We start from the raw sequence: 27,522 nt of genomic DNA on the forward strand, positions 1-27,522 counted from the left end.
ATGAGAGACTTTTCTTTATTTATCTTAATCTTTATCATATCATGATAAAGTCTTTGACTGAAACAAGCATCACTCACTTGATCTGGTTTGTGTGGCTGAAGAGTCGCATCATGTGTTAAAAGCCCCTTTATGTGATCGCACACAGAGCCTAGAGAAGAATTTAGTTATTATTCTTAATTCCTCACTATAAAAAAAGCCTGGATTAGCAAAATACAAAGTTAATCCTGCTATGTCTGACTAGGATCTTGTCTGACGAGAGCCAAGAAAGCATGCAGAACTTGCCTTGTAGTTCCTCCTCAGGTCTAATATCCCTGCTCAAATTCATTTTTCCCTTTTAGCCTACCATTTAAACACATTCTTTATTTCTGCTGCTTCTATTCAAACTGTTATAAATGAAAAATTACAGAACATTTTAAATTCTGAGTTTCATTTAGGATTAGACTTTTGGGTCATTTTTATAGGAAAAAAATCCAACTGAATTCACTTCTATTCAATCAGATCCCTTACCTTTCAGCGATGGTAGATAATAATAAGCTGATTTAATTTAGGTGAAAATCAGGTCAAGGTCACACCACATTTGAAAATTAATGCAAAAATCTTCACACTTAACAATGTACTAGGTCTTGGGGTTCAAGAATACTTAGGATGGCCAAGCATTTGTCCTTGACCGTCACTGTTAACACACAAGGTCAAAGTTGACCTTGAAAGAAAATTTCAAGAAACCATATCGAGTAATATATGAAATGAAAGGTCATGGAGAGAGCTGCTTTCCATATGAACAATGCTGACATCAGCATAAAACAAAGTTTTACAATAGCTGGGGGGACTTGTGCTCTCTGAGTGCTCTTATAATGTACGTGAAGGTTTTCAGCCTTTTATTCCCTGCCTTTCTGCCTTAGCCCCCCTTGGATTTGACTCCTGTCCCTGAACAGGCTGTGACTGCACAGTACAACCAGGTACGGATTCAGCAAACCCTATGCATCCACAGAAGATGTGACTCAATTAACCTCCTACACTGAGCAAGTCTATATTTAGTACAAGAGAGCATTCGGCAGCTTGAGCCATGGCAGTCCCGCTGGTGTTGTCCACACTCAGGTCTCAGGTTGTTCCATTAATCAGTAATTTTAGCTGCTCACCTGTGGCCAGACCACGGAGCACCCCATGTCTTCTGTCTTCCTGGATAGCTGCCTTCTCCCCATTTTTCCTCCAGCTCTCCATTTGAGGAAATCTCATTGCTCACTGTCAAACCACATTGCGTCAGGGTGAAGACATTTTTTTGTCACAATGTTAATCTCTTGTTTCAATTTGACAAGGCTTCAATAAACCAATATTAAACCGTGAGCACCAGTGCAGCTCATCACCTTTCAGCTGATATCCACATGTCCACCCTACTGCTGAGAAACTACACATTCATTTAAAATGCAAAGCTAAACTTCCTTGTTGTGTTTCTGTACACCTCACCACATGAACCCCACATTGCATTGACTGTTTATGGCTAATTTGCAGGCTGACAGGCCCAAAAGACATTAATTACGAGCTTAATTAGATGTACCACAGAGAAGCTTGGCATTATAAAAGAGAGCTGATAATTAAATTCTAGGCTAAGGTTGGATGGAGATCATATTACTTAGCTGCTGTCACCCACTTTCTGGCAAAACTACATTATGATATGCCGAGAGAGAATATGCCCTTTCTGTAGTACAAACAAAAGGCTCATGTTGACATACAGAGATCATGAAATTAAATGTTCTCCAACTGGGAACAGAGCTCCCCAGCCAGCTCTTTTAGTCTGAAAACACTCAACTGTGAAAGTTTCACTCAAACAAGAGTCTTTTCTACTTCAGAGAAAATAACAACTCTGATCGGCTCGATTGTCTGTGCTTGGACAAGCTCTTTCACCACACCCGCCCACTCTGTGTCAAGTTGCCCAGGATGAGAGCACCAGCCGAAGCTGAAGACCACAGTGGCATCAGAGGGCTGGTCACTTTAACACTTCAAACGCTAAAAACATGACACTGACTGAAAGTAGTCACCAAGGATGCAGTGCAAAGGGTTTTTGCTCCTGACGCTATTGCTCCCTTTTGAATTGCGTTACTCAGTAGTAACAAGTTTATTTCAGTCCAGCTTTGTCAAGGTCAAATTGTTCTTCTAAGTCACTGAAAAGGAGGTAAACTAAACGTTCTTTCACTTTAGAAATGAAAAAACAGATTTTTGTAGCATAATCCAAAAAGAGCCTGATGTACACAGCACAAAACAAACAAACAGATAAACTTCAATATCAAGGACATGTTCTGTACTTTGATTTCAACTAAAAAAAACAAAAAAATTCAAGAGATGATTTTTTTCAAGAGGGTTTACTTGTGTCTGTCTCAGTTTGTTTTGCTTTGTGGGTTTGGAATGCTTTCAGCACAGTAGCATTAACAGAAGCACACACATCTTTTTTTTTTGCACACAACTCATCAGCATAAGAGAGTGAATTAGAGCCGTATGCATTTATATCAGCGCTTTGCAGGTCAGTGTACTGTGCCTCAGTGGAACATACCCTCACAAAAACACCCATTAACACTTGAACAGTCACCATTTACACTTCCATGTGTCCAGAGATCACAACTGTATTTTTGGATAGAGAGTTAACAGCATTTTAGAAGTAAAAAAAATAACAAGACCTAGTTTTATACATTAGTATATAAAAAAATAATCCATTCATCCACCCATTTTCTAATACTTATCCTGGTCCTGGGTGTGAGAGCAGCAGACCTGAGCATCTCTGCTTAGGAGCATCCATCCATTAGCCCAACCTCAGATTCAGGGGGTACAGTGTGATTTTCATCCTGCCCGTGGAACAGTGGACAAAGTCAAGTGGTTAAAATGTGATAAATAAAATAGTAATAAAGGAGTATAAAACTGAAAAGGCAGTTTTAAAAATATATAGATATATAAATAAAATAAATCAAAAAATGAAAATGGCCAAAAATGGAGTGGTAGAGCACATTTACTGTGCACTTGCCCAAACTATGAGTCAACTATGATCTGATTAAAAGCACTGAGAATTGGTATGTCTGAGTTTTTCGGTCAGAAGGTCACCCTGAGGAAAGTTCTTGAGACCACGACATCAGTGACCTGGAAGCAAAATGCATGATTAAAAGATCTGATATTATATTGTGAAACTGATCAATGAAGGCCTTAAAAATAAGCAATAACATTTTAAAATCAATTTTAAATTCCACAGGCAGCCAGTATAGCTATAACAAGAGTGATATACTGTCTTTAGTGTTGGGGTCTTACTCAAAAAGAGCAGTGCATTACACATTCTTCATTTCTTTCTTTAGAAGTAATGTAGTATGTTATTTAATTACATGCCAGAGAAAGTAATTCATTACACTCCATAAAGTGACAAAGTTAAAAACCAGCCCAAAGAAACCCTCACAGTGATTCTCTGTAGAAGTACAAACAGGTACTAAACCTCATAGCCATATGACCCCATATTGAAGTTTGGGGTCTAGCTAAGGTCAGCAAACGCTCAGCTTTCTCATCACTTTGGGTTCCTGACCAGCTTAGTTTAGTATAACGTCTTCACAAATGCTTCCAAAAAGCTGAAGTTAGCAGTATTATATGTTAAGTCTTTTATACACAAAACTGGCCTTGATTTTGCAATTTTGCAATCACAAAAACCCAAAGATTTTCAACTGCAGTCTGGATGTATGTGGTTAAAGGGCCAAGTGCCTCAATGGGAAGATTTTTAAGTGTAGGCAGTCAAATAAAATCACTTCCATTTTGCTATTATTTAGTTCAAAGAAATTTATGTAATGCAGGATTTCAGATCACTCAGTAAAAGAGCTTCTGAGTCATTGTCAGTAGTCTGCCTGTGTTACAGGTAGATAAATCTCAGTGTCATTCACATATCAGTGATAGTCAACAAAGCTGTGGGTTATCATACATAATGGAAATAAAAGAGGACCTAATTGAATCCTTAAGGGATGCCACAGTTAATGTAAGCTGAGGATGACAAACAGTTTCTCATGTGGACAGGTTCTATATTTCAGACATGAAGAACCCAGTGCAAAACTAGACCCAGCAGTCCAACCTTATGCTCTACAGGACAAAACCAGGAACTGTTCAGAAAGCTTAGAGTGGTAAGGTAACTTGGGGTGTGTTATTAATAAGGCTGTTAGGCTCAAGGTTATGTTTCTTTAGGAGTGGCTGTGTGACCGTATTTATAACACATGAAGAAATGACTCCATTTGTCAAACAGTGATCATAGACAGAACACTGGGGGAACACTAATTTGTTATGCACAGAATTTTTAGCTGCAACCAAAGGGGCTCTCAGTCTTGTTCCTGCTCTTCTGGCCACACTGAGCAGCAGCCTGATATGAGAATCTTCAAATCTAGTCCGCTGTTATTAGAAGGAAGCAGTGCCCACTCTGAGTGTGGAATCATTTGCTCCACAAGCAGTTTAAGTGTATTGTGGTCCTGTTCATGAGTGATGGAAAAGTGAAGTGGGAGACTGATAGACAGATTGCTAGAACATTTGCAGCAATGTTGTAAAGATCTGTTAAAAATCCATGTTGTTACCCTCACTGTACCAATGGTCACAAGCAGAAATGAGCTTCCTCCAAAGAGTGTCTAGGTTCAGCCTTAGAGGTAGGATGGGGAGCTTGGTCATCTGAGAGAGCCTCAGAGGAGACTTGCTGTTTCTCCACACTGAAAGATGTTCATGTCCCACATCCAGCTTGAGAATCTTGCCTCTCCAGAAGAGCTAGAGAAGGCAACTGAGGAGATCTGGTAAGCAGGATTTATTGCCCCGGCAAATCTTTTCTAAGTATTGAAAAACAATAAAAGATGTCAAATTTACTGTCATAGAATCAAAATGCATGCATGTTTCCCTATAAATTGATTATTTTCCTAATGATGCTAATGAGATTCTTGGAGAAAAGCAAACAAAGAAACTAAATAACAATGTATACTACTGAATAGTTAAAAGGGTGTTTATGCTTAAATATAGGAAAGTGTCAGTGGCCTCCAGTGTGATAAGCAACTTTTAAAGATGAATAATTTTAACAGTGCCTGAAAGAGGTTGTTAAAAAAGAATATGATGGGAATAACTTTGCATTCAAGATGAGGTAAAAGTGCCTCTGCCAGCAAAGGCAATATCTGGATTTCCTGAGGCGAGTATGAATGAAATGCAGACACATGAGCGAAATATGAATGCCGGGTGTGAATGAAATAAAGCCGTGGAAGATACAATTGTGCCTTTTGAAGCAAATATAAACAAAAGTAAAAGAATGAAATCCTCCTTCATTACCAAGGTGCAGCTGAAACTTCAAAATAAAGAGTTTTGGTTTTAAAGTTTTAAATGCAGTGAACAGCCAAGTCTTTGCAAAGATTCAGAACATGGATACATGTTACGAAACATGCATGCAGACAAAATAATGAGAAAGACAACATGTCTTGGGTTTGAATGCAGAAAGACTGTGTGTAATCCTCATGAACATTTAATATTATAGATTTAATAAGAGCACAATAAGGAACACAATGTTTTTATAAAAGCTAAAGTGCAGCTAAAGTATCTAAATAAAGACTTTCTGTACCGCAACCCATTGGCATTAAATGTCTGTAATAACTTGCAGGCTTAATAATGAATGGTTTAGTTATTTTTGTTTAATACATAGGTTATCATCCTCATCAAAAAGTACAAAAAATGAAAAAACAGGCTTACAGATTACTCTTAAAGATGGTATTTAAACTCTATGCAAAGATGAGGCGAAGCTTTTTGGGTTTCACAAGATTAAAAGTTTGAGTAACAGTATTGATCCGTAACCCTGAGGAGAGATATGTATGGGATTTGTACTCAACTCAGTACATATTTAAAGTTATTTCAACAGCTTTCAAACTTTTTCCCACAGCTTTCTCCTAAAGGTTGATAACCTTTACTACTGAGGAAAAAAAAATCCCCGTGGAGCTTTATAACAAATCCATTGCTATTTGGTACTTTGCATTTTCATTACAATAACACAAAGTTTTTGTTGCAATTTTGAAATTAGCTCAAAACAAGCTCAGGTCCTCTGCCAGAGGCCTGTGAGTCTGAGTGTTCTTCCCAGTATCTTAGCTTTTCCTGGAGTCCTCTCTGCCTGGAATCTACTGGGGACACTCTTCAGGTTTTGGGGTTATAGCTCCTAATTCTCCTATTACCAGTGTTAACCACTTTGAAATTTATCTTCTACATCTGCTCCAGTTGCTCCTTCAGCCCCTGGTCTTTCTCTGTTTTCCTGTGCTCCTCCTTCCTTATGTTGCTGTCCACTGGGATCGACACATCTATCACGCCTGCAGTCTTCTGCCCTTGTCAACTACTATGTCTGGTTGGTTGAACAACAAATGTCTGGAACTTGAAGTCCCAGAGGATCATAGCTCCGTTATTCCCAACCACCTTTCATGCTTGAAAATAACGACTTAATGTTACCGATGTACAGGAGGCGGCTGATAGTCACACTACTCCTGAATTCATATCTGCTCTTAGTAATAAGCTGCCTCAGGTGGTTAAGCCCCATACAGAATAGTAGTGGGGACACCTTGGTATATTCTGCACTTGGTAATTTTCGTAATTGCTTTGGAGTTGTCCTCCATTGTTGTCTTCCACAGAACCATTGAGTTTCTCATGAATGTTATTAATACACTGGTGTTATTAATGTACTGGCCTTCTACAGTGCCAAGCACTCAAGTATCCATGTGTTGTAGGCTTTCTTGTCGTTAATCCAGGCGGTTTCTCTGGTCTTAAGAATCCTGGTGTGTTGCTTTATCAACCAGGAGCTTGAGTTTGACCTTTGGTGTTTCCAAAACATTTATTGGCAGTGGTCATGTACTGAATCCATTTAGCTTTCCTACTATGATGGCTGACCAAGCATCCATGGAGTGCTGTTGGCATCTTTAGCCATTAAGTGTCGATCATGTTGGGTCCTGTTGCTGTCCAGCTCTTGATTCTGGAGAGATATTGATGGGCGAACAACAACAACACCCTACTTTCTAGCATTAAAAAAAAGCTTAAGGAAATGCCATACCCTGATTCCCATCACTGCTGGGACTTCAATCTGCTGTGATAGGCAACCAGGGTCTAATTGTCAAACAGCAGAAATGAATTCTGTATATCAATAACTCCTGTTCAATTCCTTCTAATCTATCCTTATTGAACTACTAACTAGACTGTAAAACTCTACATCTACCTGTTGAAAAGCCTCTAAGCAAGCAGAAAAAAAATCAAGCACACAGAATGTAAATATGTTATTAAGTTGTTTTATTGTTAAGTGAAATGACTGGAACATTTATTGAAACAGACTGTAAAAGCCAAACAACACAGAGGTAAAATCAGCAACTATACACTTGGTTAAATTCATTTTCTGATATGACACAACTAAATATTTTTAAATATCTCTCCCAACTCGTTTTCTTCTTCTCTTCAACTTCTCTCAAGCCTCTGTATTGTAAACAGAAAGGTCAGAGGCCATGGTCACATGCAGTTCCCATGGAAACTGATTAACAGGTCTCTTGACTTTGTGCTGTTGACGTCTGCCCTCCTTGATCATCAGCTGGACATCCTCATCATCCAGGATACGAATAAGGTCACCATCAGGGTCGCGGTAGTTCAGGGCAATATCATCCACCTTGAAAACATTCCTGGAAGAGACGAGCAAACACTTCAATAATCAGAGTGTTTTTTTTAGAGAATAAAAAATATTAAGCATATTCTACAGAAAGAGAAAAACTTTGTGGGTGTCGTTAATTCTTGTCGCTGATCTCTCAGAATTTCTGCATTCTGAGAGATCAGCGATTAAGATTATCTCAAAGCCGGTTAATGGCCTGGCTCATACCTCATAAGGGCCATGCTATTCAAGCTGCAGCTGCACCCTGTATATTGTCATCACTCATCTGCAAGCTACTTTGCAACCCACTGCCACCCTAGCTCCTCTCAGCTATACTCCATATTCCATGTATATGGATGGAAGTGTGACAAAATGCCAGAACAGAGCCATATCACCAAATATAAATGACTGCAGTTGGACTAACAACCACATTTTGAATTGTTATGATTCAGTGTTATCAGTGTTTGTATTTTATGTGTGACTCCTCCCACCAGAGGATGGCTGTGGGTTTTTCCTTTTCTCTCTTAGGGGGTGGACACCTGGGAGTGGCTGCTGAGTTTTTGGGTGGAGTTTGCTCCTGTCCTGGGATTGGATAATTGGTTGATCACCCCTCAGTATTTAACCACCAGATGACAGCCCCCTGGCCCCCTCTCTCCCAGCCTCCACCATCCTCCACCACCAGCCTGTGTTTTCCAATTGTTGATGCTTAGAGTGCCTTTGCCAATTGATTCGCAAGTTTAACCTTGTGTGTGTGTGTCTGGCGTTAGAGCCTTGATCTTGTAAATAGTTGTAAATAGAATTGTAAAGTAGCATATGTGTACCTTTTTTCACTGTGTATATATTGTTCCCTGCAGCAGCCTGGTAGGCGTGAGAAGACATTTTTGTTGACTCAGTTTTCTCCTGTTTTTCTTTTAGAATTTTAGGTAAGTGAACTGTCTTTTGGTTGGATTGGTTGCATAGGGACCTTTTCAGGGAGTTTTGTTTATTATTTCGGCATTGCTCACTGCTGAAGCAAATAAATGGCTGCTTAGCACTTTAAAAGGTATTATTGTTTTTGCTCTTTCTTGGGTGGTGCAAGAGTGGGGGCTAATTTCTTGTTGCGTTCAATGCACGCCTAGACTTAGAACGTAACAGAATGAAACAGTCTTGAGACAAAATTGTTGTTGATACCTTAGGAGGCCCATTTTCTGAGCTTCCTTGTTGTACAGCGCTGGCATCTCTCTTTTCTTTTCCTACTTCCTGTCTTCTCATATGTAACCAACACCCTTTCCTCCCTATCCTTATTCTCCCCCTCCCTTTTATCAGTGCTAAGCCATATTAAAACTCAAGACCAGGGTCTCATCCATCCTACTCCAGGGCACAATAGGCCTGAACACAGAAAAACAATAATGAGCAGATAAGCGGCGGAAATGAACTGATTATGAATGGGGAGGGCTAATAATCATAGCGTTCACATATCTAAATTACCAGATAATGAGAAATAGAGGGAGAGGGAGAATGAAAGAGAAAAAGACAGAGGAACGGATACCGTAATGAGCACATGCATCCGGTGATGTTGCTGTGGGAAAGATTGCAAGAGGGCGGACTTGGAGGTCCCACAGGAACTAATTTGATGAGTGGTGAGGATTGGCAACTGGCAATTTGCAGGTTTGAAGTGCACAATGACTAAATATGTTGCCCCTCAGGGCAGGTCGGTGAATTAATGGATTCATACCCATCATTGTTTGTTGTGGAATTTCATTTTAACCTCACAAAAAATGAAATGCTGAAAGCTCACAAAGGTCAGCAATCAGCATAGTTCATCAGTACATGCTGGAAGAAACATCAGATATGCAAATCTACTCAATTTTGCATGGACAAAAGCTTATATTTGTAATGTAAATTGTAATCTTTTAACATCTAATTGGTTATGTAGAAATAACCAAAAGAAGTGGTGTTTTTTTTAATTCAGAAAAGAATTTGGAAAAATATTTGATATAAGAATATTAATGTGAAAACACTGTACACATTAATATTGTACAGTATGGTTCATGTTTTTATGGAAAGAGAGTTTACTGAAACTGTTTATGAATTACATACTTATACACAGCCCAGAATTTTAATGGAATAAAAAGCAATTGGATCTGGGATCACATTCATACAACCTTTAGTAAACATCATGAAAGCGTTTAATAAACTGCAACATATAAACTATGACTATGTGAGAGAGAACCAGAAGTAATTTGCTGTTAGATCCTAATCAATCATTTTCTAATGTCTGTCATAGTTAATGAAGTCCATGCTGTTGTGCCACGTGTGTAAATGAGCGCAATCCTCCTGCTTTGGATGGTTTCTGTTGCAATTTCTTGCCGCTGGTATGCAATAAACTCAGAAGAAAAACAGAATCAGATTATAGTCATTACTGCTGAATCCCTTTAATTTCATCTTTCACTATTTTCACTGGAGTGATAGTAAAGCTGAATTAAATTTGCCAGTTCAATTAAATTTTACATATATATATATGTGTGCGTGTGTGTGTGTGTGTGTGTGTATTACATTGTAAAGCTGCTTGGACTTTTCTCTAACAATCAGATCTTGTTAGAGATCCTTGGCCAGCACTTGGTGATACTGGGGAAGAAGAACTCCCTTTTAACAGGAAGAGACGTCCACCAGAACCAAACTTAGCTTCTGTAATATTCCAGACCAAGACTGAATATAAATATATAGATGTATTTAGGAGTTATAAGATGTACAGACAGTGCACCAACAGACCAGTAAGACCTCAGTGCAAATGTAAACAGCTGGAAACAGCATGAATGTCTCCTTTAACAGTATTCACAAGCTTTAACCAAGTAAATCATTATCACATTTTAGAAGGTGTGGTAATTTGCTTACAGGTGTGAAGTTGCTCACAGTAATTTCTCCCTCAGCGCCTATGCTAATCTTTCCCATATAGGTGTAAATGCAAAAAGGGTGCGACATTAGACACAAAGTTCAAAATGTCAAAGCTTTTTTATAACCTAAAATCCAGCTCTACTACAACACTGAGAGCAGATTACTGAGGAACTGAGGATAGGTTTACCTCATGCGAGACAGCAGGTCCTTGTATGATGGCTGGATGCTGAGGTCCTCTTGTACACACACATCTCTGTTAAAGAAGGAACACACAATTCTCTGATTGAACCATTTAGAAAACTGAAGGCCTAAAATTTATATACACAATGCTAATAGGAAAGATTCACTTTCACATTATGTTGCCTGCAACAATGAGTTCAACAAATTCACAGTAAGAAATTCAATCAAAGGTTTTTTGTTTGATTTTGTTACATCTGAAGTCTGACTGAAGGGGATTCAAATCCCTCCACAAAGCTGAAGAGTGTGAGAAATGCAGTATGAACACCTCCTGATGAGAAAGGATTCATTTTCTTTTAACTTCACGAACAAATGTGCAGGATTTAAGGGATGTAATTGTACAAATAGAAGATAGTGCTATATATTAGTGTACGATCACCTGTAACGACTAACTGTAACATTTTCATTACCTGATGGCTGAGACTAACATCTGATGTTAGTCATCAGAAGCCATTAAAGTATAAAATTAAAGGGGACCTATTGTTTTTTTTAATTATTTTTTTATTCAGGATTATACTCAAGCAGCTTTGCATGATTCACAGTTTGAAATAATCCTTATTTATCTTATCCTGGGCCTCGGTGTATCCCTCAGTTTATCCACTGTCTGAAACAAGCTGCTTATCTACCTTTAAGCCAATATTCTTGTGATTCATTTGAACCGTAATGTGCATATATCTGTGGTGATCATGCGAAGGATAATCTCTTCTCACTGGCATGATACTGTTTCAAGAGTAACATAAATAAACAATGCGTTTAAAACCTGAAATCTAATCTCACATGATATCGTCTTAGCTCACTAAAGTCAGACAGACCTGGTGTCGACTCCAGAAGGGGTGAGCAGGAAGCAGCGCAGACAGCTGTATGTGTGGCCTCCACCTTCACCTTCAGAGTCACTCTCAGGGAGGGGTTTAATAATCTTCACAAAGGTTTCTGGGAAGATACCGGTCTGATTGTTTACTGTACCCTGAAGGAGAAAAAAAAAAGAACAAGAGGAAGAAGAGCATAAAGAAGAGGAAGCAAATGATCAAAAGATGAGCGAACAAATGAATTTTGTCTCAGAGGATGGAGTGATAGGGGACTGATGATTAGACAAGGTGATGATTTAAAGGAGAGAAACAGAAGAAAGCAGCATGGAAGTGCGTCTAGAGAGACGTTTTCCCGACTAATTAGCGTGTTCATAATATGCTGCTGATGTTGAAAGCACTAAACACAATCATACAGCCTTTTTACTACACCCCTGGTGTCTCACTGTGTTACTCTGTAGAAACACATACAGAAGCTATTTCAAAAAGCATCCAGCACTTTCACACATTTATTGTAGAACAAGGAAGCAGTATTATGTGAAAAAAAGCCTTTCATTGTAACACGCCGAAATCACAACTTTGGATCAAGTACAATGATGATAACACCCAGTCTGTCCTGAGAAGTTGTATATTCAAACCTCTTCAGTCAGCTGACTTGTATGTTATCTAATGGGTGTAAATTTAATAAAAAATGGAGCATTTGTAGTATCTTGTGTTGCAACTTTAAAGCAATTGATAAATGTTAAGTTAAAAAAGTTAGGATCTGAAGACAGCACATCCAGATAATCATTTTGTAACAGAGTGCAACATGGAAGCAGGCCAGAGGTTTCTATCACAACTTCACGTGCTTCTGAGGTCCGTGGAGCAGGGCAAAAGTCGAAAGAAGTTGAAAGAGGTTGTAGCTGTAGAACAATTTTGCTGCTTGATCAATGTGGTTCAGCCTGCAGCACGATTACCAAAAAATTGCCATTTTTTAAAATCCTGGTGAAACCGGCGATTGGTCCTTAAAGGTACAGTGTGTAAAATCTCACCACTAGATGTCAGTAGATTGCAATTGACTCAATTCAGTTTTCTTAACCCTCACAATTCAAGAGCATAATCCTAGGTGCGGTGGCCACTGTAGGACAAACAACTATGGCCACCATTTTTGTACAGTGAGTGTAGGCTGTAGGTTCGCTCTTTACCTCAGCTGTCAATACATATTCATGGCTTTTTACTTTGGAGGAGGCTGTAAAACTTTATGCCCTAGCTTCATTTCAGGAGATTACATAATAATCAACTCAACTCAAAACTACTGACTGTACCTTTAATTTGCTCTTTATACTACTTTATAGTGTTGATGGAGCTTCAACCTCTTCCAATTCAGAGCAATGAATCTATGTAATCATTAGCCATTGTTTTTTTATGAGGATTAAAAGAGGCTAGAAAGGAAAACGGCATGTGCTTCTTTTCTACGTTCAGTAAAAACAGAACACCATTCGAGAAATATATATATCCTTATATACTCACGTGATAATCTTATTGCAAGTTAATGTGCTTAATTATTTGAGCTTAGTCTTTCTTAAATTGGAGTAACAGTACTCTAAGTACTATGAAGTACTACAAGAGGTACTTTTACTTTATTGTGACCTTTTGAAGTCTATTGAAAAAAAATGACAAAAACTGGTTGGTTGGTTGGTTGGTTGGTTGGTTAGCAGGAATAAGGTTAAAAAACATGGACAAAAAGTCACTGATATGCAATCATGTAAAAAGAAAGTTCACACAGAACTTGTTTGGCACTTTACTGCTATTGAGCAGTCAGATGTGTGTTTACACAATGTGAAGAAGAAAAAACATCATATCTTTAGGCAGGAAATTATGGGACCCATCAGTCTGGGAAGAATTACTGTATGAAGCCACTTACAAATTATTTGAAGTTTATAAATCTACATGGAGAAAGATTTTTCACAAATTAAAAATATTCAGGACAGCTGCCAATCTTCCCAAGAGTGGACAACCCCCAAAGATTTGCTCTTTTTTTTTTATTTTAGCAAAAATATTTTTCAGTTTAAAGGGATTCTTGGCTGAAAATACACTGAAAGGGGTTAGATTAATAAAAAGAAAAATCTGATTACCACTAACTGGATTACAAACCCATCTAAGCTGATATTGTCCCTAGAATAGATCATGTTGAAACAAACCTGGATCATGCTTTGTGTCTCTTTCTACAGACTGTAGATGTACTCTCTGTTGTAAGTCACTCGATAGCAGTCACTGGTCACTGCATTCATGGGCTGACTATGTTCTACTACCAGTGTACTTCCAGTTCTCCTTAAAGTCAAAGCTGGAGACCAGTCCAAGCCTGCAGGCTTCTTTCTCTGCATTAACACTTCACAGCTGCTCACTTCTATCACTCTCCTTTCAGTTGGCCGCTGAGCAGCACTGTCGCAGCAGCTAGTGATGAAGTCTCTTTCTCACTGGCAGCTTTGCATCCGCTGGATTCTTGGTTTCCAAAACTGTGGTTTCACTCTGGTGTGTTTGAAATGTTTACCTTGACGCACCAGTATGCCAGTTGGATTTGTCACGTTTTCCACCCACATCCACTCTGTCCACTGACTAACTCTACGCACTCAGTCAACTTTTCACAAGTTGTAAGTGTTGCATTAACCTCACCCCCCCATCAAAAAAACTAAAAAACAAAAGACATACTACTAGTGTGGATAACAGCGTTGCCAAAAAAGAACAAAACCTCAGCATTTTGCACTGTTGCATAAGGACAAATATATTATGTTTTCTGTTACTTTTTTTCTATCTCTTTAGAAAGCCGGGGGCAGGTTAAGTTCATCCTCCTCCTCCTCTGTGGTGATTCTCACTCTTCCCTCTCCCATCAGGGCAGCTTCCACCTCCTTTCTCTCTCCCACTCACCCAGCATCGTTCTCACATCTCGACACCTCACAGAGTTTTATCAAGCATGTTTCTTTACCTTTTTTTTCTTGACCTTTCTTTAAGTACTCACAAAGTGAGTGAGTGATGAAGAAGAATTACTATGACATCTATTTGCCAGCAGCCATATTCCAGCATTGCATTTTTTTAAAAATGCAGAGTATTAGATAAAAATATCCACTTGTGCACGACTCATACATACACACAGTTGAAACTAGAGCAGGGCTTCTCCAATCACACCAGGGAAGGCACTCTGTGGTCACCGTAGTAGGCTGATTCCAAGTGGGATGTTGTCAATCTTTTTTTTAAATGATTGTTTTCATTATATTTTAACTCACTGGACTACTCTACTCTGATATGTCACAGAGCTGGCTCTTTATCCTCTGCAGTTAAAAAAAAGCAGAGTGAAAACATTTTTAAAATATATAAAAGACAAATAAATCAAAACAGAAGTGAGTGACATTTGATCATTTAAGTGACTGCAGGCGGAAAAAGTGCTGGTGATGAGAAGTTGGTGGGACCCGTGATAAACTATTTGCTACTTCCAGGTGAATAACTGAAGCAACTACCAATGACAATGAAGAATTCTGTTAATTGATATGAAAGGCTGATGTCCTGCAGGTTTTAAATATCACCCTAAAACCACACATGAATCAAATGATTAATTCTTTGCCAGCCCTCTGGAGAACTTCAAGACATGCTGAGGAGGTAATTTAGCCATTTGAATCAGCTGTGTTGGATCAAGGAAACATCTAAAACCTGCAGGACACCGGCCCTCGAGACCTGGAGTTCCCCCACCCATGTGTTAAAGAGTCACCTATGAAACAAAAACCCAGAATAGCTGCAAGAAAACAGCTGTTAGCTTCAAAGGGATGTGTTACCAGCAAATCAATTCCAATGTGTACGAGGGTCTAACAGTCTCTGTACACTAGAGGAACATGTGCATCCCATGACGGTTTCATGATTGCTTCCTAGAGCAGGGGTGGGCAACTCCAGGCCTCGAGGGCCGGTGTCCTGCAGGCTTTAGATAACACCCTGGGTCAACACACCTGAATCACATGATTAGTTCATTACCAGGCCTCTGGAGAACTTCAGGACATGTTGGGCGTTTCTCAATATGCGTACTTGTGCGTACTTGCGTTCTCGTGTACTCGTGATACGTCATCAGTCGGAGACCAAGTACTGTTCCAATTCGAGGTACGCATTAAGCCGAGAACGTGAAAAAGTCCCGGATGTGTTCTCGCTCCGCCCGTTTTATCGAGCATGCATCGGTGTGGACTTGGTACAGCTAAATATCCCAGAATACATTTCGTCCAAAACTCAACAGCGGACTCCCGGCACATCGTTTTCAACCCCCCCCACCCCGGTCTTCTCACTACTCAGGTTAAAGAAACTCCAGCAGCTGTCTATAGTATTGAGTGTCCACTAAAATAGAAATAAAAGCGTTCTAACATCTCACCTGCTTGTTTTTATTAAGGTATGTACACGTATGTACATGTACACTATTTTTATTAATAGAGGTTTCACTACTGAGGTTAAAAATGATATATAAGTCACTTAGATCACTTCTAAATGTTAATGTTTGGTTTATTTCAGTGTTTTATTTGTTCCTGAGTAAACCGGTTTGGCTGTGATTAAAGTTAAGCTTCATAACATGTTAATCACAGTTAAATTAAGAGGGGACGGCAGTAAAAACTCCGGACCTGTGACATCATCACGTAAGCAGGTGTTCCAATTGTACATATTGCGAGTCCGTGCTCGGGTTCTCGGCGGGTACGTACTCCCATGCGTTCTCGGCGGGTACGTACTCACCGAGAACGCGAGTACGTACTCGCGTACTTGAGAATTGAAAAACGGCCGTTGAGGAGGTAATTTATCCATTTGAATCAGCTGTGTTGGATCAAGGGCACATCTAAAAACTGCAGGACACCGGCCCTCAAGGCCTGGAGTTGCCCACCCCTATCCTAGAGCTTACTGGCTGTCATTAGGTGAAAAGCTGCAAGGAGTCTTCTGCACCAAAAAACGTCCACGCGACTGCTTTGGTCACAAGCAGATGGCAGTGATTGCATATAGTTTACAAGGAAAACACAGAGCTGTCTGCAAACACTGTTTACTATTCTAGTGTGTTTCCTTGTGTCACTCCTACTGCAGGATTTATCTTACTTTGTTTATGGACTTCAATGTTGTAGTTTTATTACCAATAAAGTTGTGCTTTTTGTTTATTCCACCTGCATCCTGAGTTTGCATTTGGGTCCTCAACCTGCAAACTGTAACAGCCTTTAAAGTAAAAGTTGTGCCTTCCTCCTTAAACCAATAAGTTTCAACGGACACTTTTACTTTTACACTGAAGGCAAATGTTGAGCTACACTCCTCACAGCTGCATCTCCCATAAAAACTACAGGTGGGCGCAGCGATCAGTTACTGAAGTGTTTGTAAGGAGGTACAGTGGTTTGAAAATGTGTTTGCCCTCTTCCTGTTTTTTGTATGTTTGTCACACTTAAATGTTTCAGATCATCAAACAAGTTTAAATATTAGACAAAGATAACACAAGGCAAACTAAATCCAGTTCATAAATGAAAGTGCTTGTAATTATATAAGGGGAAAAAAATCTAAACCTACATGACCCTTCGTTAAAAAGTGATTGCCCCCTAAACCTAATGATTGGGCCATCCATAGAATTGTTGTAATTCACCCAAGTTGAGGGTTTTCGAGCATGAACCACCTTTTTAAGGTCATGCCACATCATCTCAATCAGATTCTGGTCAGGATTTTGACTAAACCACCCCAAAGTCTGGTGTGTTTTGGATCATTGTCCTGCTGCAGAATCCTCCAGTACTCTTCAGCTTGAGGTCACAAACAGATGACTGTTTGTAAACAGCAGAATTCACAATTATCACAGCAAGTCTTCCAGGTCCTGAGGGAGCAAAAAAGCCCCAGACCATCACAGCACCATATTTTACTGTTGGTATGACGCTCCTTTTTGTTGTTTTAGGGTCTTTTGCGACCTCTTGGATGAGTCATCGCTGCACTCTTGGGGTAATTTTGGCCAGCTGGAAACTCCTGGGAAGGTTCACTATCACAGTGTAACTCAGTTTAACGCCATAAAGTAGACCGATCAGTCTCACAGGTTGTGACGTCATTGCCTAACCTGTTTACCAATTAAATTAGAGCCCTTCTTCCTTTTTTCCCTTTTTGACTTTTCAAATCAAGCTGACTTTTCAGTCAGCTTGATTTGAGTGAATTCAGCTTTGAGAGCAGAGCTGCCTGTAAGCGCACGAATCTACTGCAACGCTCGCCAAGCAGACACTCGCGTCTACAATGGCTTCTTTGTGCATCTAGCTGCTGAGTTCTACGCGCGGGTTATTGATTTTGAGGAATTTGACTGCACAAGTGCCAAAATATAATTCCATATAAATATATGTGTTCGTATATTTACTGGAATATATCTGTGCACACAGTCCGGGCAAACATTAGAACAGTCTGCGGGACTCAGATGTGTGTAAAATTAAAATATTTCAGTCTTTTGTCCATCAGTTTTGTCCATCTTTTGGAAGAGGTGCTGGACAACTGGAAAGTGGATGTGTGTGTATTTATTTAGGCTGCAGTCTCTCTCTGTTCTCCTTACTTTCTTATCCTGCCTATTTTTATCTACTAAGTTAAAAGCAGACAACCATCACTTAACCATTACTTTCTTCCTCTTCTTCACTCTTCTTCATAATTGTATCTCTCATTTTCCCTCTCTTGATGTTTCCCTAATTCCATCTCTCTTCATTACTCCATCTCTTCCTCCACCACTCTGATCTTTTGCTCTTCCATTTTTATTCCTCACTTTTCCCAATACACTCCCAATGAAGACACTACGTCTTTCAACTTAAAAAAAATCTCTTCTTTTCTTGCATCTCCTCTCCACCTCCACCTCTTCTTTATTTTCCCACCCCTCCCTCTCACTCTCCATCCAGCTTTCTCAGGCTTCCACTCTCCCACTCTTTCGCTGCCTCTCTCCTTCTCTACCTTTCTCTCTTTCTCTCGTCCCCCTCATATTCTCGCCCTCTTTCTCTCTCCGTTCTTACCTCCAGCCAGTCGGCATTGACTCGTCGCAGCAGGAAGATCACCTCTCCCTTCTTCAGGTTCAACTCCGCCTTGCTGTTGCCGCGAAAGTCAAACATCGCCTGAGAAACACACACACACACATACACACCACAAAAGAGAGAGTACACACACACGCACGCACACACAAAGTCAGTGAGAGAAAAGAGGAGCGATTTAAAAGAGCATACGGATTCAACACAAAGAAGGAACAATGACGGGTAAGACACTTTTTGCATGTGTATAATTAAGAGAAGAGAGAGCGAGAGAAAGAAGGGACGCTAGAACAAAAATTAGCCTGAAGATGATAATATTTTTGAGCAGAAAAGATATGTGATACAAAAGTGAAGTTGTGAGTGTAAGAAGACTTTTAAGGTATGTTTGTGTAAGAGAGAAATAAAGCACAGGAATGAGGAAAGGAGGGCTGCAGAAGTAGCAGTGTTCTTGCTGATACTGGTTAATATGTGTAAGCCTGTCAACGTCTACGTGTGTGTGTGAGCTAACACTGCAGCTGAACATCAGTTCCAGTATCAACTATTATATATTTATGGAATTTTGGGAATCAAAAATAAAAGTGTGACAAATGCTTGCATCCAAGGTTAACCATTTTTATAGATGCCTATTTTTTTGAATCTAGAAAACATTTATGTACTTTACCTGCATGTGGCACCGTTTACATAACATATGATATACGGTGTCTGTCGTCACCTCTACAAGCGTGAGCGTGTGTAGGATGAAGTCAAAAGCTGGTACGAGGACATTGGAAAACTCAAAAGTTATACAGCCTGAGGAGGCGCCACACTGCAATGTAAAGGTGTGTGTGTGCATGTGTGTGTATGGAGGGGTGGCTAGATACTCGACTGTCCTAGTCCGCATCAGTGCGTGTGGAATAAAAGCCTCCCAGAGTTGAATTTGCATTTAAAGTAGAACTCAGTAGAGTCATTACTGGGGCTCTACACCTATTCCCATCCTTTTGCTAAGAGACTCCTCAAACACACAGATGACAAACAGCCCATTACACACATGCACATTGTGTAATACACAACGACAAACACGCACACACTCAAACTACAATAATCTTTTACTAATACTTGTTCTCTATTAATCTGGAGTGCACACTCAAATATACAAACACAACATTTGTGAACATTCTTGTTGGTGTACCGCACACTCACATTAGCCCGTGTGGGGCGTGAATGCTAATGAGGAAGGGGACGAGGGAGGGAGCTGGCGTAGTGGGGGGGTTGAGTGAGAGACAATGGGAGGAAAGCCATTACACGAGGGAGTGAAAAATAATAAATACAATTTGGAGAATCAGAGAGGCAGGGAGCGACTGAAAGAAGAATGCAGAGCGGTTAAATCAGTGGGAGGGAGGTGAAGATGAGGAGGAGGAAGAGGTGGAAAAAGAGGAGGAGATAAGAAAAGTTAAAGTTAAGCAGAGGCACGGTGCTGGGGAAGGCAGTGAGTGAGTGATGGAGTGAGATAGCGAGTGAGTAGGGAATCTCTGTTTTTTCGTACTTCGTGATTTGACAGGACGTGAGAAAAACCTTTTCTCATCTGCACTGTGCTCAGAGGTCTGTCTTTAACCTGCCCACTTTCTAACTAGAGAGGCTGCTGAGGGATGTGAGATTGAGCACATGTGTGGACAACAGAGGTAACGCTCTTGTGAATTCACAGTGATGTGTCACATGTGCTGCCTCCTGCACACCATCCGTGCAGCTCTCTGACATAAGTGAATGGAGGATTTCCAGTTATGTGTTCAACCTGATCCTCCTGACACACTGAGAGAGGTTCATGTCTGTCATGTTTTGTTTTTAAATTTAGTGCTTTGCAAGTAGCATCACCAATTCCAGCCAATCTGTGATCTTTTTCTATGCATTTTAGCCGTTTGTCCACACGTAAACAATGATTTAGGTCATTGAAAATGGAGATGTTTTAAATCCCTTTCATGTAGAAGAAACAGAAACTTTTGTCTTGCAACATCAAAGGCGCCTTTATGTTCTTTTTGACACCAGTTCATAATGTTTCTAAGCATATGATTGGCCAAGATTTCTGTTCAGTTACATTTATATTTGTTGGCCTGCTTTTAATATTGTTTGTTTGTTTTTGTTTTTTGCATTTTCATGTGGCCATTTTTTCCAAACAAAAGCTGAAAATCTCAATTTTAAAAATACCTGTGTGAATGGAGCTTTAATCAAGAATCACAATAAATGCTAACGCTATGTTGTCTACTGGATGTGTAAAAGCAGCTGTTTGCCAACATGCTAGCTTTGATATGTTCGCATGGCATATGCGACACTCCTGCCAGAGACACAAATCCCCTTTGGGGCCATCCTCGTCAAACAAGAATAACTACCTGCTGTGTTGAACCCTTGTGACAAGGGAGCAGTTGACAGTAGCTTCTTCTTCAAGGTCTGTATGGAGTGTGTGTGTTGTTGCACTCCCCCAAGTGGTCAAAAATATTACTGCAGGTTCAAGAATTTTGCCCTTTTTGAACTGGTTCTTGTGGTAAGTACATAGCATACTTGAATGCTACATATCCCAGTGTTCCTTTTTAAACAGCAAGCAACCAATCAACAGCCAAATAAAAATTAAGTTAACCACATACAGAGATGGTAATATGAATAGTGACTGTAAATAAATAAATGCTATAAGCTGTAATCAAGAACAACAGAAAGTGCACCGGTGCTTAGTGCACTGGTGGTGTTTTTGTCATTTCCTTCATGGATGTCACTCCTGCGATGTTTGGAAATCCCATTTTGACCACTTGCAGGCACATCTGTAGAGCAAAGTAGATCTCCTTAAACCGCATTAAAAGTGAGCCTCTAACTCAAATTGCACTGAACGTACTAGCTCAGGACCTCAGGGAGTTAGAGTACAGCGCGCTCTTAACAGTCTGACCTGGCGGGGCAAGTTCTGTCAGCATGCACTGATATGCTTGCATGCTTTTGGTCACGCTGCTGACCTAATGCACCACCTTCTGGCCTGGGTGATGTGGGTGTGTAAATAATAGCCACAGATCTAACTTTTGTCACCATTCAATCCTGTCTGTGTAAATCTGAAGTTCTTAGTGAAACGCCAAAAAAACCCCAAACGGACACAATCGCTGAGCTCTTTGGTCGCACCTGCAATAGCCTGCATTAGAAACTTGATTAGAAACTGAATTTTACTTTCAGTTCTGTTTCTGTGTCCAAATCTGAGTGTGAGTGTGAGTGAGTGCACGTGTGTGCTGCATGTGTGTCCACAGAAAATGAGACGCAGACTGGTGGCAGATTAATGAAGCTGGGGAGAGAGGGAGCTGGCTGGATTAACAATCCACTGAGATTACTCTGACCCTGAGGACACGTGCGCTTTGAATTTGGGGCTGCTATTTTTAATGCATTATTCCAGACGCTGTTTTTATTACAGCGTTGACCCGCCGCTGCCTGTAATTTATAGATGATGGGACAATGTGTTGGAGATGATAAGCTGGTATCTGTAGCACAAACACAAAATATGATGTGACAAAGCAATTCCCCATCTTTCTGTACCTCTTTTCTTTCTCTCCAGCTTTATTTCCCCTCTTTATCCTTTTACTTCTACTTGTCATTTTCCCTTTATCTCTGTTTCAGCCTGTTTCATCCAGAGACTCCTTTCTGTTTTTAAACTATGTCCCTCTGCATCTCCATTAATAATTTAGCCTTCTAATCAAGTAGTTAGCTTGATGAGTGTAGACTACGAGTTCTCATTGTTGGTAAGATTGGGCTGCGCATAGACATATGACTAAGTGTTAGATGCAATAAACGTTATGATGGTGATGTTGGTTGCTGTTAACATTTATGGGAGCTGGGTGGAAAGAATTTGTCCTCAATGTTATACTGAGAGGCACACAGGAGGAAATCAAAAGGGGTTCAGCTCAAGCCCCCAGCAATCATTAGCAGAGCTGAGCTTTGAGGTGATTTTAGCAATGTGATGACACTATGATCATGTGATGCCAAATGACCCAAAAAGATGTCTGTCATACAACACCGTAACAAAATGACCACCTGACTCTTTATCTGGCCAGTACCATGAATTTTGATAGACTGTACTGTACTTCCTTAAGGAAGTAAGCTGTATTTAAGTCTAATCTAAAACTTCCAGTCAGGCTAGATGTGGAAATGTATATCTCCTCTGTGGGACCAACCAACACATCGTTTTCATACATTTATAAAGATGTAGATTTTTCTTCTATTAACCAATTGTCTTATTCCAGCATTCATTTAAGATTAAATTCTTCACACAAGAAGAAAAGGAATCAGTTCCTCCCCCCAGCACTGACATCAACAGAGGCAGAACTGAAAGCAGTCAAAGCATCCGTCCCTTAAAATCTGTCTTTACTAATGTATCACAAGACACATTAGTGGTGAAAAAAAGACTTCCTGATGTTCTTCTCTGTGTCATTTCTTGTTGTTCAACAGCCATGTAAAGCAAACTATAAGACCGTAGAGTCTCGTCGTTGTCTACACACACGCTACTTTCATTATTGTACGCCCATGGTTGGTGTTGGTACACCGCGGGTGCACAGCGAAAAGCCGGTCTCTAAATGTAGTCACACAGCCTTTGGGTTCAGAAAGCCACAGGGGCAATCATCCAGTACAATTAGTCTTTCACTGACCCCGCCTTAATGAGCTTGTTAAACCCTCAGCTCGTTAGTGTGGCAATAGGGAGGATGATGCTTAATGGAAGTGTCTTTTTTAAATGGATGCCCCATTTCCTAGAAGGCCTGGGGTGAAGGATTATAGTAGAAAACATGTCTTTTTATACATATAAGAATGGACACAGGTTGCAGAGGTTGAGTGTGTGTGCGTATAGTACTTCCAATGAGACAGACTTTATTTCTGGTGTTGAGTGATAGTTCTCGAGGGTCTCTAACGGTCTTTCAAAGTGTTTCTTTGGACATTGGCTGCTTTTTCATTCATGTTTCAGTCCAGTCCTTGTACCCAACTATTCTCAGAGGAATGTTCTCTTTTTTATTAATTTGTTAAGTATAACAAAACACTGCAACTCAACAGAAGAACCAGTGTTCACAGCAAACTTAGCAAAGAACCAGTTATAAATTGATTCTTTAGGCACTTTGTTATTAGCAGCAAGTCACAAATATTTTTTTCCCCCATTTCTGAAGTTGATTCTATGGGAAATGCCAAAGACAACACAGTCTGACTGGCATAAAATAATATATTTGAACCAATAAGGTGATTCCCTAGAAGCTATACTTAAACTTGGCATATCCAAAGGAAGCAGCGAGACAACACTCTTATGGAGTGAACTATTCTTGAAGCCTATTTAGACAAATTAATAAAAACATTTGCTGAGGAGAGTTCAGGCTGCATTAAAGAATAAAGGAGGTCACACCAAAAATTGACCTTTAAGCTTGTTAGTAATGCACAAACTCGGTTTTTAGTCATTTTTTTCCTGTTTCTCAAATAATCAACAAATTCATAAGTTAAAGACAATGTTTGCGTTTGCTAGAAAGCGAGACCTTGAATCTCAAAGCCTAGATTATTTTTCGACTTTTGACAGATTTCCACCGATGCAAAACTAGATTGATGGGAGTGATGTTGACAATGAGTGAGGTAATGGTTTCTGAACAGGTAGGAGTTTGAGTTTCACACTGTGACTCACCTTTAACATTTGGCTCACAGTCAATTAACTGTTCAACATATTGTTTACAGTATCTAATATGGCCTACATCTAACAGGAAGAAACACAAAGTTGCTGACACATACTGTATCTGTACATAAAAATTTCCACAGGGACAAAGTGATAAAACCTGCTCTATGACACGAGGGCACTTTGATATTTTCTAGTGTCTGGAATCAAGTCTCCTAAATTCTTGGTTACTTTAACACATTTGTCACATTTTTTGCTAGTGAAGATAAGCACTAACACTTCCCCATCAGTTTTTTATCTAAAATTGTAATTTCTGCCTTAACCATCTCACCACTCGATATGGACCTCTTTGATTTTTCATTTTCTAGTTTTATTGATATTTTTCCCTCCCTTTGTGGTCCTTTAATATATCTTTTTGCCTTTTTTATATCTTTTTTCTATCTTTCTTTTCTTTCCCTAACTCAATTTTCAGATCAGGCAAATCATGCCACCAGCATCTGCCTCGTTAAAGTCCTCCTAACCATGAGCAGCCTGTCCCGTTGACCTTGTCTGAAGCTCATAGTACTACAGCTGACAATTACTCATAGCAGTGTTTTGGGGCTAAGCCTGAGCTAATACTAAGTGGAGTGGAAAGAAGTGCTGCAGCGTAAACGCTAACACTTGTACCGGCTCTGCTGTGACAAATGCTGCGCTCTGCTCTTATCCATCAGGCTCAGGCTGGCCATTGATCATTGTTTGGACAGCCACTTTGGTGTGCTGGAAAACACACAGCAGGACACACACCAACACACACTAACGCACAGAGGAAGGATAAGCTTTTCAGCTAGAAAAGGAGAGAAAGCTAAAATAAATGTTGAGTAGGCTGGCAGCTTCATGAGTAGAGTACACCAGTGTTTTACTTTTGTGTGGGAGAGAGGGGAGAAAGAGAGAGAGAGAGAAGAGGAGAGAGTAAAATGGAGCTGTTTCTTTTAGTTTGGAAATAAAAGACCACTGGAGTGTGCAGAGAGAAATGCAATGTGTGTGTGTGTGTGCACCCTTTTTTCTGTGTCGAGCAAGGTTAGTAAAGTTAAATGCTTTTGAAAGGCGATATAGCACACAGAGTTCAAGAAGTGAAACACACTTTGCCTGAGGACATGTACTCATATTACAGACTCCATACTGTGCAGACATAGCCGCTTACACAACCGAGCAAAGGTGTCTCTCTCTACAAAGTATTACAAATGATTGCTTCATCAAATTAGCTGATAGTGGATCAATTCAGCTATTAGTCAGTGCTGCTATTATGTCAGCTGTGAATACTTCAAGCTATCCCTAAACAACTTTAACTTGCTTCAACAGCTTCAGAGAAATTAATGGAACAATGGTGCGATATAGCCAAAGGGAGACACTTCAGGTGGACAGAGGTAAAAAATAAATGTATAAATAAGCCACACATGATCTGTTTTCTTAACTGCTTATCCAGTTCATGTCTCCCAAAGGGCACGATCCTGTAGGTGTGGTCCTATAGGTGTGGTACACTCTGGACAGGTGACCAGTGACTTCAGAAATCTCTTTTCATGACTCAGAAAATACTGACGCAAGATGGGAAAAAGAAAAGGTCGTTCTGTGGCACTGATTTTAGAACAAAAACCTGCTCTGTAAATTAGACAGTAAATGAAATGTGAACAAACACATAAAGCCATAATGTTTTTGATTATCTTTCATTTTGCTGTAAATGCTGCTGCAGCGTATGAGACAAAACAGATTTGAAGAAAAAAGCTTTTAACAATATTTGCTGTAAAAAAAACAACTTCTTTAAACATTATGTTTTGACTTTTTAACTAACTTGCAACATCCCCATTTGATTTCCTACATTATTACATTAAACTGACATTTATTTTGTACTGAAAGTTGGAGGTACTTCAACAAAAAATGTACTTCAATATCGCAGTATAATCTCATTAAACATGCGCTACTTGGCATACATGTCCGAAACACAAAGTTTAAAAAAACAGGTCTATACATGTGTATTCTGGACAATAATTCTTCCATCGATCCATTCTCTTCTGTTTGTACTTATCAAGGTCACAGCAGGGGGGCTGGAGCCTATCCCATAGGGTGAGAGGCGGGGTACACCCTGGAGAGGTCACCAGTCTATCGCAGGGCTACATACTGATGTAACTGATGTATTATAGTCTTATTACTATTTTTTCATGAAGCTCCACTTCAGTGTGTGGCACCATTTTCTGAAAATGCTGATTTCCATTGTTTTTCTTGGACTCTACTAAAGTAAATCTACCTTATTAACAGTTTAACAGTTCTGAAACAAACGTCTTTAAAGCTCATTTCCCTTTAAGGCAACTTTTTTCCTGATTGTTTGCCCCTCAGAAGTAAAACAGCAGGAGATTGATGCTTCTGTGCAAACTGGGGTTGTCACTACATTTTCAAACCCGATATCAAAATTGAGGAAAATATGTGAGTCTCTCAAGATACTTTCAATAGTGTGGAGCAAAAAGGGCACAATTATGAGGCTTATAAAAAATTTAAACAATACTGATCAGATACTGCAATAATGCAAAAGTATTCAGCCACACCCCCCCTTTTATTTCCTGTTTTCCTGCTCCTAGTGACTTGACTCCTTATTAATCAGCCAATAGCCACTAACGTGGGTAACATTAACGTGTGCACCAGTCAGGTTCACATTTATAATAAATCTTTAAAACTTTAATGTTGTTGAAACCAGTGTTTTAATGACTTTGTGAAATTCCTCATAAAAACTAGGTTGACATTATTTTACATACTTCTCCAAGTTTGCTCTGCAGCTGTTCACGTGTTCAGCTGGTAGTGAGGGGAGGGGCTATGTACCTGCCTGTATGCAGCATGCTGGGTGAAGTGGTGTGCTAGCTGTAGGAGGCAAAGATGGAATTTGATCAATACTGTTGCAAATCACTACCTAATCCATTAATCAATTTTAGTACTGATTAGTATTTGAGTACACATTTTTTGACAGAATCTGCTGCCTGTGGTAGGCTTCAAACTGCAGTAATAAAGGAGTACCTGTGCATTTTTACTAAGAGTAGAATTCTGGTATTTAAAGGTATTATAACTATTGGTTCTGGTCTCCTTTAACATGTTGGTAAATTAAGTAATAGAACTTTTAGGATTAGATGACAAACAAAAATTACCTCATGAGAATAACATTTCTGCAGTGCAAATTTGCACAAACCAACAATACACAAAGAGATGAGATATTTTTACACACTGTAATGCAACCAGATGACAGAAGGGCTGTCCTCCATCAGTCTGACTGTACTATCAACATTTCTATTCCCACGCAAACAATATTAAGGCTCAACT

General features: G+C 39.7%; 1 protein-coding gene across 1 annotated transcript in view; it reads right to left on the reverse strand.

Annotated features, from left to right (window-relative positions):
* Window positions 1-7,266: 7,266 nt before the first annotated feature.
* Window positions 7,267-27,522, reverse strand: part of ncf4 (neutrophil cytosolic factor 4) — a 36,620-nt gene continuing 16,364 nt past the window's right edge. Inside the window, exons 7-10 of the mRNA XM_031730053.2 lie at window positions 18,540-18,638; window positions 11,557-11,708; window positions 10,695-10,760; window positions 7,267-7,667 (exon numbers count right to left, since the gene is read on the reverse strand). Coding sequence (XP_031585913.1) covers window positions 7,460-7,667; window positions 10,695-10,760; window positions 11,557-11,708; window positions 18,540-18,638 — 525 coding nt within the window. The 3' untranslated portion in view covers window positions 7,267-7,459. The remainder of the gene's footprint in view (window positions 7,668-10,694; window positions 10,761-11,556; window positions 11,709-18,539; window positions 18,639-27,522) is intronic.

This window comes from Oreochromis aureus, linkage group 6 (assembly GCF_013358895.1).
Source record: "Oreochromis aureus strain Israel breed Guangdong linkage group 6, ZZ_aureus, whole genome shotgun sequence".
NCBI lineage: Eukaryota > Metazoa > Chordata > Actinopteri > Cichliformes > Cichlidae > Oreochromis > Oreochromis aureus.